This window comes from Lepisosteus platostomus, chromosome 20 (assembly GCF_059453375.1).
Source record: "Lepisosteus platostomus isolate fLepPlt1 chromosome 20, fLepPlt1.hap1, whole genome shotgun sequence".
In the NCBI taxonomy this organism is placed as follows: Eukaryota; Metazoa; Chordata; class Actinopteri; order Semionotiformes; family Lepisosteidae; genus Lepisosteus; species Lepisosteus platostomus.
Window position 1 is genome coordinate 7,399,907 of NC_142630.1, and position 13,388 is coordinate 7,413,294.

A 13,388-nucleotide genomic window follows, 5' to 3' on the forward strand; every position below is an offset into this window, starting at 1 on the left:
CAGAACTTCCAAATACCCCCACTCAAACTGCATCTACTACAGTATGTATAGCCCATTCAGTGAGGTGTAGGACTGATCACTAACAAGAGCTCTCCATCTCACTGTCAAGCCTGACCCTCTTCTCTTGCTGTAAAACCGAGCAAAAGAAGCTGCAGACAAACAGCATCTGGGATGTCAGAGCTCAGCTCTGACAACCTCTTCCTGGCATCACTCCCATCATTAAGGGGAATCATAAATAATATCCCCTTCTCTAATTTGCTGTTACAATGGTGATGCCAGTGAAATGACCCTTGAGGGTTCTTACCCAAGAGTGGCAAGCTGCCACAACCTCAACGCTATCGAGTTTGCTTGGCACAATTTCCCATGCACTATATAATGGTTTTCAAATGACATTTCTAACTTTTACTACCAACATGTTGTTACTTAACGTAACAGAAATCATAGATTGTTTCACATAATACACAGATTGTTGAAACTGCATGTTTAAATCTATTATCTATTATGTCTCTTAAAGAGAAAACGCATAAAAACATTTATGTGAGAAGAAATGTAAAACTGCTGCCTGTTGTTATTGCATACTACACTTCTTACCCTTTTTTCCATGAGAATCCAGGAGATATTTGCTTACTGCCTCAGTTTATTATGTAGCAGGTACTGCCTGCTGAGTGAGATATTAATGCTTAATTATGTCAATGGTCAGAAAGAAAGTAATCATACAGTATGTGCTACAAAACGAAATGCACATAGAAATTAGATACATTTCTAAATATTAGTAACAGCAGAATGAAAAATAAATAAACGCACAAATACAATTTTAACCTTTTCCAGTAAGTCTTCCAAAAGACATCTGCTGTCATGATTCTGGGTTTTATTATACCCAGGAAAAATTCCAGCTTTTTCATTCCAGGCTACAGTGAAACTTGTTGATTTAACAGACTACTCATTCATTACCTGTCTAATCAATGCTAAATGGATTTGATTTGCTGTATGTCATTGATTTCCTCTGCCATTCTAAAAGGAATCAACTGCTAAAGAAAGTGATTTTTTTTTTACAATAGTCTTGCACAATAAGTGACTGCTTAAACCTGAATACCACATCAAAGCAGTGAAACAGACCAACTCAAGTGCAGTCATAGAGATTGATCATTTGGATCATGTCTCTCAGAAAGCAAGACGATGGCTGCGAGATTTTCATGGAGGGAAATAATACAGATTGCTCCTGCTGAACTCTGTCCTTTTGCCTTTAATTAAAACTGTGAGAGATCAGGGGACTCCCACTGAACTTCAGCTCAAGGAACTTAAGAACAGGTCATAATACTGAGATGTCAGAGTGGAAGAGGATTACCATAATAAGATAAAAGGAAAAAGATTGCAAAGATAAACAAACCTGGAAATTATACATGGCATCCAAAAATCATGAGGTTATCAGGAAAAGCACAGATGAGGCAGTGAAACACAACCACAACACAGCCAGCAGGTCTTCCATACACTGGAGAACATCAGATAACAAAACTTTTCAGTTCGATCTAAAACCCCTGCTGAAAACATACAGAACAGAAGCAAAAGACCTGAATCCGGAGATTATAAAAGCATTGGTCATAGACTGAAATCATTCTGCACAGCAAGACACATGCAAAAAAATCTTTTAACTGCAAAAAATATTCAGTTTTCAACTGCAGACTTAAGAAAAATGCCTTAATGTTTACTCTCGGTACCACAAACATATCTAAAGAATGTCGTTTTTTTCTGGAAGCAAGGTAAAAAGGAAACTTTAAGTAGCCATGTTGTTGTGGAAATGGCCCTAAAATGAGTCTGCTAGTACATGAATCCTTTGTTGAAGAAATGGATTAATAGACTCAAATAATTAGAGTTGATGTAGCACTGTTGGGCAGAGCTCAAGATAACATATCGGGCACAAGCAGTGCAGGGACATGCTGGCCAGCAAACGTGTGCTGCTGTATTTGACCTGATGACAGGGAAAGCTCTGAAGAAAAAAGTCACTATATCGCAGCAAGAAGTCATGCAGATATTTAATGCCACCCTCTCCCTAAAAAGACATCAGCATAGTAAGTGAAATAAAAACATCAAAATGTAATTTTCTGTCAAATACTGGACATCAAGACCAAATTTCCCTTGCAGAGGAATTACTAAAGATCTTGCATACACAAAAGAACTTACATAGTAAACAAAGGCTTCCATTTTCTCCATGTTGCCTATTTCAAAAGCAACTATTGTTAAATAACCTATAAACTGCAGGTTTGTAAAATAAGCTAAAATACACACATTTAGAAGCAAAATCCTTACAAATGATCAAGATAAACAATCTACACAATTCGATTATTTAACAGAATCACCTATTGTGTCACCACATCCTATGTATCTACTATGAAATATCACATGGAAAGCAGAACTAGAGACCTGCAATGCACAGTGTTGCTGAATTAAAAACACATCTCACGCCACCAGACCCCAGAAGACCACGACAAAGATGCAGTTTTAAATATTGGTGATATAGGTGATGTAGTTTGAATGTTTGTTAAGAAATACCGGGGGGGGAGGGAGCAAAAAATGATTAAAAAACATTTCATTTTGGTAATATCAGTTAAGCTCTGGCTCTTCGCAGTTCCTCCAGAGCCACTGAAGGGAATGCTGCCTTTACTGAAAACCGGAACCCACCGAGTGCTTTCCTAGCACAAACACCATTCTCAGGCCCTACCAAACGCAATACCGTATGCACATGCAGAGTAGAAAACACAGACGGAAATGAGACGCGATTAGAGTTGCACAGCAGACCCCTGGAAAACATCTGCTTCCATAAAATGATATATCCCTGCGTTTCCCGTACATGAGTGATATCAAAAAGACAATAACTCCTCTTTGCAGCACAGACTGCCAACACTCCTTGCCTGCAGCGCCTCCGTTTACCATTGGGTGTCTCTCTTTCACTGTACATGTGTGCAACTCAAGCGCATACCCAACCGCCCCCCCCTTCCCCCTCCCTCCCTTTCCTATCCCCCATCTCCACATAATATATACACCATCATTTGAAAATGGCAGCTTTTTGAAAATTCACCTTGATTATCAGACATTAAAAGTGACTTATCCAGCGCTGAGTGTCTGGCTGGGGGGATGGCTGCAGACAGCAGAACAATGCGGCTGGCTTGGTATTAACGCCTCATCGGGGCGCGCAGGGAAGGAAGGGGAGCCAGCCCTTTGTTCTCTCCCACATCCAATTATTTTTAACGTGTGCCTCTTTTCACAACAACAAGAGCGAATTTAATTTTAATGCACTCCAAAAAAACCTGCTATTCTTAAACAGAAAAGGGACCAGCACTGGGGGGTTAAGAATTAAGCACACATACATATCAATGTGCACACAGGCAGGCACTGATGATAATAAGGCACACTAACTCACACTTTAATACATACACAGAACTGCATTCTGTGTAGCACTGTGGCAAATGTGCAGATATATAGGCTACAGTTAAAATTATTTCAGATAGGGCTGCTTAAAAAAACAGTCCGAGTTAGATGGAAATAATGCAATCTTTGCAAAGTGCCAAGCCAATTAAAATATTACACATTGACGATGAGATGTCTTCAAAATAAAATGTTGAATCGAAAAAAAAAAAAAGGGTATAGGACCAAATATGTTCTAACCGGACAGCCACTTCATCTTGCTGTCGTAAATGCGGTAAGATCAGTGGTGCTCCCAGAAGCGACAGAGCGGAATGAGAGACTCCCTTTAACTTGCCGATCTTTGGCGCAGCGCTGTATATCTATCCATCAGAAGGAAACATTTATATGCATTCAACACCACGCACCGCCATGCTGTTACATTACCAAAAACAAAAACATTACTGAAAATTGCTGAGGCTTCTGCAGAATTAATAGAATTTGCTGTTCACCACTTTACAGTGCCCCCTCTACACCCCAACTACAATTCAACCAAGAGATATGAAATGATCCTGCCCTCTTTATTATGGGTTCTGGTTCTTCAATCAGAGGACTGCGCTTTGCAAGACACCCCCATTTCTGGATCCACACACACACAGTGAATTAAATTCCGGTCTCAGGAAGACCACTGACTGCTGAGTGTGACTCACTCCACTGCACAGTGAAACCAATTCTCCAGAGATACCAAAATTAAAGAGCACAGTCCAGTGTGTTTATGGTTTTCACTTTGTTCTATTCTCAATCAACTGTTTTACTAGCAACCTCTCCTTGCAGGGTCCTAGCTGTCATCCCTGCATTGTGCAATACTGTTCGTTAGCACTGACAGCTCACAGGCAAAATCGCCCCATTATGGGTGAAGTCATTTCTAGCTTTACTACAATCTCAATTATTTACACCTAAGCTTGTGGTCTCTAGGACCTATCTAATTAACCCCAGGTGTAGACTCTGAGGAAAAGGCACATTTTATTCTGGGCTTCTCTGTTCTGTCTTCACAGCAGTCGAGTGCTTATGTGAAAACTTGTGTGTGGCTGTGCACACCCATCACATCTGGTTAACATATTGGTCAACATCGTTTTCGGTCGGCAAGACAAATGTTATGAAAGCATTTTTAAAATGAACAGCTAGTGTACATTTCACAGTCAAAACTCTGTGTGTAGATAATATGGAAAAAACGATATATTAAAAGAAAGGTTTTTTGGTAAAGTATTTAGCCATAAGGAAAGTTTTAAAGAAAGATTTTTTTTCTTAGAAGACTACACAACAACCACACTGCAACCAAGAGAAACCATGACAACTTAGTTGCCACGATGACTGTTCCTTGAATGTGAAAACCACAGTAGGTGCCTCAGGTTAATGTCTTAAACAGCGGCACTGATGCAATTGAAAGATATTATTATTGGGTGAAAATGTGTGTGAGTACCTTTGTCGGCATGCAACAGTGATGCAGTGAGCTTCATAGGCAAAAACAATGATGAGGTTTCGCACAGCGACGACACTCGTTCTGAAGCGCTGCTAGAGGGATTTGTAGGAGCACTGCAAAGGTGTGCAGTGAGCCCGCGGGGGGGCGTAACGGGGGCAGTGCGTCCTGCAGTAGGTACGGTATGAAGAGCAGAAGGGCAGGGGGGGTGTGGCCTGCGGAGCTGCCTGGAGCTTTTACCTCTTTGCTGTCAGTGATCTGCCTAGTCTTCAGACTGGACACCTCAGCCTGGAAAAAGACCTCTCTCTCCTCTGCCTGTCATTGCAGAAAAACACAGATTTAGAACGAGGGACCGTCGTTTTGTAAAAGATAAGAGCGTTTCACATCTCACACAGGTGTATTCAAGATGCTAAGAGTATGACAGAGGCAGATGCACACTGTCCCAAATGAAAACCCTGATTCAGTATACCTCAGTGTTTTATTTGGTTGTTCATCATATACTTTCCTTCAAATATTTAACAACTGTCCGAAAAGTTTCAAACACACACAATCCATTTTTAAATATAGACAGATAGATACTTTATTGATCTCGTGAGGGAAATTGCAGTGCAACAGCAGCTTAACACAGACAACACAGCCACAGTGTAACGAATTATATAATAATAGTACAATATATACAATACAATACAAGAATTACTCACAGTCCGGACACAAAATAACAAAATCACAACAAAAAGTACCTTACAATGATACTAACGAAAAAATGGGCAGTAGGAAAAATGGTTTAGAAGGATGATGTGCATTAATTGTGAGGCTTATTAGATCAATTTTAATGCTTTGCATACATCTGCAAAAACATTCTTGTATGACTACTGAAATATTCTTCAGACTACTATACACTTGAAGTTATGTAAAGGAGAGTAACTGATCTACGGTACAGCGTTAACAGTTTTAATTATTAGAGTAATCATCCAGTTACTGAAAATGCAGGATCAAGCCCTTTTCTTCAAAACAGGGGCCTTTAATTCTTCCTTGTAACATCAACGCACAGAGGAAGCGAGAAGGGAGACCTGCTCCTCTCTTATTTGGTACTCCTATCATGTCACAGAGGAGGAGGCCCATGTAATCTGCTCCTGAGCTAGCACTGCTCAGATTAAACACTGCAGACATGGTGTATGCATCATTAAATCAGAGCGCGGTGTGCCGGGGTGAATGTCGACAAAGGTGACACATACGGTGAGATTTAAAGTAAAAGTAAAATCGCATTAATAATAACAATAATGTTAGATCCACCTAGCTTCATTTCCATCACGAAGTGATGCGCATTCATTTCAAGCAAAATATGTTTGGGATTAATTTCTACTGCAGGAGGAAAAGAATGGCAACCTGACACTGTGTATTGTGTAGGGGATATTGAAGACACTGTACAGGAGGTCTAGGCAGAGAAGGCAAAGAAATTAAATTTTATTACCTGCAGGGCTCCTAGACAGAAAAAAAAAAGCGATCCGGATTAATTTCATTTACAGAGGCATGAACGCTCTGTGGCAGCTTTGTGAGGCAGGGAGTGATAAAGCCTTGGAGAGTGGAAGCAGAAAACAAGTTTAATGGAATACATTACTGGCAACAGAATGGTGCAAAATGCCACCTCACCCTCTTGCAGGCAGCTCGTGCTTCATCCTGCAGCCTTCGCGCTCTGTCCTGGCAGTGGGCGAGCTGGGCTCGGGTCTCAGAAAGCTGGCTCTCCAAGCCCTGGCAGTGCCGCTCAGCCTCCAGAGCCTCCGAGGCCCCTCTCTCTTCAGCAGCTCTCTGCAGAGAGCACACCGCGGCCGCCAGCCTTTCAACCTGCAGGGCGGCGGCACAGAGCACAGGCACGTTGGTGTATGTGACGAGTTCACCCCATAACCCCCGGCGTGCGAGAGATATCAAGTGCTGTACAGGACAGTTCTTTCTGCGTGGCAGTTTTTAAATGAGGATTTATTTAGGTGTAGAAGCACAACCAGCATAGCGCAGACCCTCACATTTCCGGCACAGTTCACATTAATCAGCACATTCAGTTTTATCATTTCACAACAATTTGTGCACTGACTAATATTATAGGAGGGCTGTTTATTTCCAATTGCTCTTAGATAAGGTTGCAACACCAATAATCTTCCCTTTCTTGTAGCACCATGCTGCCTGTTCACTGTCAAGACCTTAAACTGTGGCCAGAGCCTCAGATACTTCATACCAGGATTACAAACACAATGGAAAAAAAACATAATTAAACAACAATACTGTAATAATATCTCACATGCCACGCAGTGTGCCTTATTGGATCAACACAACCAAAGTCTAAAGCACTCTGAAAGTGTTCACCTTCCTTCTCCAATGACAGGGCTGCAGTGGTTTATGTGGGCGATACAGACCCAGTAACATTGCCAAACAACCACTGGCACTGTTCTTGACATTTGTCCAATATATCACAAAGGGCAAATTCACCATTACAAGGGAAGCAAGACAGGGTGGTGGAGTACCAAATAAGATACCGGTAACTGGTAATAAGTAGTCAGCTGTAGCCAAAAGCAAATTGACTAACTGGTCACCAACACTAAACCAACAGCCACGTGTTCTCAAGTTATTAAAATGCAGACCAATTGTTTCAAGCTCAACCTCAATAATAAAGTTCTGTTTTTGGCTTTATCAAATAATATTTTAAAGATGAAAACTAGAAAGTGGACAGAAGGGGAATTGGATGAGCTCACCAGACTGCTGGAACACTGTCTGAGAGTCTGCGGCCAGGGACGCTTCTTTATACTTTGCAATGAGTGCAATCACAAGCCCTCCAGTCATCCACAGAAAGGCACAAAATATAATTTCTCAGTAACCTCACCAGGGAAAGCCGTGTAAGATCACAAGCTAATGGAAGGAGTGTGTGACTCACTGGGGAAATTTTATGTAAAAACATGGTCCAAATGTGAACACAGCATTACTTAAAGGACAAGATACACACAGCGAGCATGACTGAGGTGAGCACAGTGCTGTGCATGCCAATGGTTTCTTTACTTGCACTTAGATTCCTGGTCCAATTACAATGCGTGATGCTTTTTAGCAGATCTTTAGAACACATTAAGAGAAAAAACATTAGAAAAGGTCTTTTTTGTCAGGTATTGATTGTATCATACCATTTTTTTTCTCATTTGAAGTATGCAACAGAAATATCTGAAAGGATGCTACAGCAATTTCTCATACAAAATGATAACACTAAAGCCTATAATTATTCCAGAGCAATAGGCACTAATCTCTTGACCAGACAAAACAACTATTGCTACACTCCCAACGCCATAACGACATAAGCAGCATGGCTCAGTGCGTCTTGTCTTACCTCATCACTGAGCTCCAGCTTACATCCCCTCAGAGTGTTGTTCTCTTCCTTCAACTGCTCCAGATGACCGGTCACCTCAGCTAACTGCAGGAGATACAGTCAGAGAGCCCCAGACCACTTTAATCTCGGCTTCCTCTCGAATGCTAACAGACTCTTCCCTAACAGCAAACTGAATTCTGACACACGCTAAGGTTATAAAACGTAATCTGATTCTCTAGACATTACCTCTGCTGTATTAGTACAATTAAAATGTATTATACTTCACAAATCTTGGATATACTGTAACAGGTTGTATAACATCCATCTGGACCACAGGTTTGGACTTTGCTGCTGAATTTTTAGCCTTTTCTTTTAAAATTATTTAAGATTCCAGTTTTATGTTGCCTAGCTATAATTCTGAAAATTTCAAATCTGACAGGTGCAAGGAGGAAATTGTTACCATGACTGCTTAGCAAGTGAACTTGGCAGCTTATCATCCCGTCAGTCCTACAAATTATACCTCTTTTTGCTTTGCTGAGAGTTCACAACAACTAACAGTCAATAACTCGTAGAGCTGTTTTAAATTACATAACTGCTTTCAGAAAGAGTGCAGTCCTTGTTCATGCTTGTTCAGAAAGCCAAGGGACTGGGCAGTCTGTGGAATGCAAGAGCAGCACAGCACTCATGGACACTGTAAAATGCATGACTCGCTGTGGCTGGATAAAAAACACGTGAAGCTCAGAGTAGATCATGTTTATTCAGCATGGATCTTCTTTGATCTGAAATCTTAGGATACTGCCCCCGAGTCAATATGTGCTAATGATACGATGATCCTGGCATCGTATGTGCAAATGGATTCCACCTGTCGTGGACAGTCATCTTACTTTTATCAACTTTGTTAATGTCTGTGAATTATATCAAAATGTTCAGATATCAACAGACTTCAACACCAATTGCAAGACAGCATACCTATTTCATTTCCTCCAGTTAAAATATCTACATAACATTGTATTAAAATGGAGCAACTACCATTTTAAAGAAATGGAAAAAAAAGATAAATCATGCCATAGAGATCTAAAAATAGAAATGGTCCATGTTCGTGAACTAAATCAGATTGTGCTTGAAATGGCATTTGTATTTGTATTAACGTGTATTCTAGTTTTAAGTGACTAGCTTAACAAGACCGACTTAAATGTACGTTAGCTGTATAGTATTTGTCCAGCATGGCTTTTGCTATTATTGCATAAACAGGAAGAATACAGCCAAACAATATGTTTAAATAACATGCCCAAATTCAGACACACATACAAACAGCTGTGGGTGCGAAGCATGAAGTTAGGAATGAAGGCCCTAAAAGCCTGGGCCTTGTAGTTGCGAGTATACCTGTCTGCGGAGTTCCTCTCCTTGCTGCCCCGCTGTGTGCAAATCCCTGTGCAGCTGCTGGGCACGGCTCTGTCCTTGCTGGAGCTCAGCCTGGCTCTTCTGCAGCTCCCTCTGCAGCTGAGAAATCCTCTGCTCCTGGACGTCCAACTATCGAACCACAAGACACGCCAGAGCGCAGAGGAAAAGAAAATCAATCCGCCATGTAAAGCCCCTTCATCTCTTCAGGAAAACTGCCAGCCCATCCCTGGACCTAACAGCCATGCCTTTACCCATCCAGTTTGCACTGACATCTCCTACATCCTCATTCTGACACGTAAACCATCAGCTACTGGATTTCTGCTTTCAAAACTAAATGTGCCTACAAAAAGAAAGTCACTTCTACAAAACCTGTGTGCCAAAACATCAAACCCACCTTTCTATCACTCCTACAACTTAGACTAAGGAAACCTAGAAACCTTTACCTGATTGCTTGTAACTATGACTACACAGCCTCACAATTTAAAAGAATCGACACCAAACCAAAACAGAACCGAACCAATCTGGCTCTATCATAGAATATATGTATTAAATACCATGAAGCAAAGCAGGAGATTTTATTCTGACCAAAGAAAACCCCACGAATTAAGTTCAGTTCCATGATATAGTAAAGACTGCACTATAACATAAAAAAATCCACACCTACTGGTCTACTCCATGAAGCACAATGACCTTCGTTTATTACTGTAAAAGCCTTCTTGTCTAAGAGAACAACAGGTTTTAAAAAATGTGCTGATTAACACGACACATTTACTTATTAACGCATAGCGCAGAGAGGAGTGACCGACCCCAAAAGCTGGTCCACCCCACGGTCAGCCCTACATACCTACAGTACAGTGGCACATTACTGCCTGAAGAAAGAGGCAAGATGGAGGCCCAGGAAATTAAGAACATTGTCCCTTCATAAAATGAAGACACTGAAAATTGAGAAGAAAATCCCACATATCCACCAAAAAAGACATTAGAAAGCAGGACCCAGCTGAAGGTTCTCTGCCTTTTCCTCCATCATTGATTGTGTTCCATTGACAAGCACAACAATCGAATTCCCAGCCCGAGACCCTCTTGGCGAACGACGAACATTAAATTCCTGCTTTTAAAAAAAAAATTAAAAGAAATAATTTTCGGATTTTTTTTATTCTTTAAAAAAACAGCTCCTCCTTTTGCTCAGAATCCCCCGTTCTGTGCGCGATCCACATCGATAACCCTGCTTTCTTTCTTTCTCTTACAATCTCTCTCTCTCTGTATTCTCCCCTCCTAAACTGATCAATACTTCATTTAAATCATGACATTAGCACACTACAACTGAAAAGAAGATTGGAAAACCAAACCAGCTCTTATGTTAAACAGTAGAAGTGAAAGGGGTTTTATTTTTAGAAAACGCATTATCAAAAGAAGTTCATAGTAAATTCCAAATATTAGACAAGTATTAAAGGTTTATGTTTTAACTCCCAAGCTCCAAACTAAGCAATATTTCATTAAAATCTGGAGAGTTGTGAGTGATCACAAGATCTGCAAAATGGAATACATCAATTCCAGATGCAAAATAATGACTTGAACATCCATTATAATTTCAGATGAAAAGTACATTTTGTATAAAACCAATAGAACGCTACCCCTTCAAAACTAATTTGATGTATATCTAAATGTTCACATACAGTATATAGGAAAATATACATGTTTTACAGCAGTACATAGTGTAGAAATTATGTAACATCATAAGCTGCTTAAAATAATAGACTTCAAAATGTACTGCAACATTTATATCACAGACATCAAACAGCATAGAAAACAGCAAATAGTCTGTGGTTAATTTTCCTGTCTTTATTAACGAATACTCTGATTATCCTCTGGACTTACCTCAGCACACAGCGAATCCCGGGCCTGATGAGACGCTAGAACGTCTCTGCGGAGCTTCTGGATCGTAGCATCCCGATGCGACAGCTGAGTGCAATTTCGGGCAGCCGGGTGGTATTTTTTTGTATCCCAAATGTGGAAAAATAAGGAGATTAACAGAACAGAAACAGATAAGACGAGAATAAAAAACAGAGAAGCTAAGATTCAAAACAGACCACTACAGTAACCAAGTGCTTACATAGCCGGCACCAATGTCAACCAATAAGCAATTAGCGAGACAAGACTAAAGTTATTGATCGGGTTTTTAAAGCTAACTAGCCTGCCTGCAATTCTGTGATGGCTGCTGCTGTAACATTGGAGGTGAACGGGGGGGACTGGACAAGCAGGTCCCATTTTCCCTAGGCCCTCAGTGCTGAATTGGGAGCTGGTCATTACCATTTAGCCTTGTATTGATCTCCTTGCTAAATATCACAGGCCTTGATGCAGTCACACACGCAGGCAAGCACACACATATGCGCATACACATGCCCATAAAATAGAGGTCTTATGATAAGTGCGTACTCATATTTCCCAGTTATCCTTGGCCAAAACCGCCCTCAAGCCACAGTTCACTTTATACTGTCTGCTTTTCAGGATGTGCAATGTCTGGTCTTTGTGACTGTATTTGTCATAATTAGAAAACTCCTGCAACACAAAGCTTGTTCATATTGTCCAGTTCGTAACATCTTAACCAAATAGGCCTAAACCACAAGGACACCAGACAAAATAAAAACTACTTGTCAGTCTTATAGTAAGCCAACACTTCACTTTAGCATGGCTTTTATTTCTTCTAAGAAATTCTCCTATCATTAAAAGGGGAAGTGCAATGCGATTTTTACATTTCAGGGTTATAATGAATCAGCAGTTATGAGTGCATTTCAAACTACATTTAAACTGCCAAGTACACGGTAACATGTACAACCTTCATTTTACATCACAAAACAGACGTTTATCAAATGGAGTTGCACTGTATGCATAGCGCCATATTGCTGTTGTTGTCTGAGAAAGAGAACGAGGCAACAGAGCTTCCAGTGGCGCAAAAGCAGCCCTAGTACACTGTAAACATGCTTCAGACCAAGCAAAGCTTACTACCATTGTAAATATTTTTAAAAATTGCAAATGTTTTCATGAAACCAACACATGCAAGATGATGTTTTCAGATACTTTTAAGTATTGCAAAAAAGAGTAACCTGCCAACCAACTACAATACACTCATAATAATTCATGTTATTCGGAAACCATATTTCTCATTTGCTTACAACTAGTGAGCAGGAAGGGCCGCTGCTTTCACGTCACATGTTGAGACTGTGGCTTCTTGTCTGCCCCCAATCACATGGCGAGCAAACAGTACTTACACAAAGCTCACGATTTTACACTGCATTTAGAAATTTTTTAAAAGTTTGCTTAATAAATTTGGACTATTTTAATTAATTTTGTTAACAAAATTTAATAACCGGCCTGAGAAATTGGGACTGCAGTTCCCCTATAATTCAGATTTTCACTTTTTTCGTGAGGTTATATAAATACGTCTACTATGGACCCTTCAGTGGTTTATCTGGAAATTTCTTAACGTTCCATTGTGATGACAGTGCAGCTGCAATCAAAATGCAACATTAGGCACTGTGTATTCAGGACCAGTCGAACGGTATTCTTTTTACAGTAATATTTCTATACATGTATCAGTGAGCGGGCACTTCAGGGCTGAGTGTACCTCAGTCTTCAGCAGCTCCGTCCCTCTCCACAGGGATGACTGGAAGTCCTGGCTTGACGAGACCTGCTCATCACCCACCTGAGAAGAGAATGGTTCCATCCACCCGATTACTACTCTTTCATGCTTATAAAGGGGAAACAGGCACTACTTTG

At 40.5% G+C, this 13,388-nt stretch overlaps 1 protein-coding gene across 5 annotated transcripts in view; it reads right to left on the reverse strand.

Annotated features, from left to right (window-relative positions):
• Positions 1-13,388, reverse strand: part of pmfbp1 (polyamine modulated factor 1 binding protein 1) — a 157,355-nt gene that overhangs the window by 52,550 nt on the left and 91,417 nt on the right. For all 5 annotated transcript variants that reach the window (XM_088614533.1, XM_088614530.1, XM_088614535.1 and 2 more), the window contains exons 10-15: positions 13,237-13,314; positions 11,490-11,573; positions 9,597-9,743; positions 8,235-8,318; positions 6,524-6,715; positions 5,114-5,188 (exon numbers count right to left, since the gene is read on the reverse strand). In XM_088614533.1, the coding sequence (XP_088470659.1) occupies positions 5,114-5,188; positions 6,524-6,715; positions 8,235-8,318; positions 9,597-9,743; positions 11,490-11,573; positions 13,237-13,314 (660 nt within the window). The remainder of the gene's footprint in view (positions 1-5,113; positions 5,189-6,523; positions 6,716-8,234; positions 8,319-9,596; positions 9,744-11,489; positions 11,574-13,236; positions 13,315-13,388) is intronic.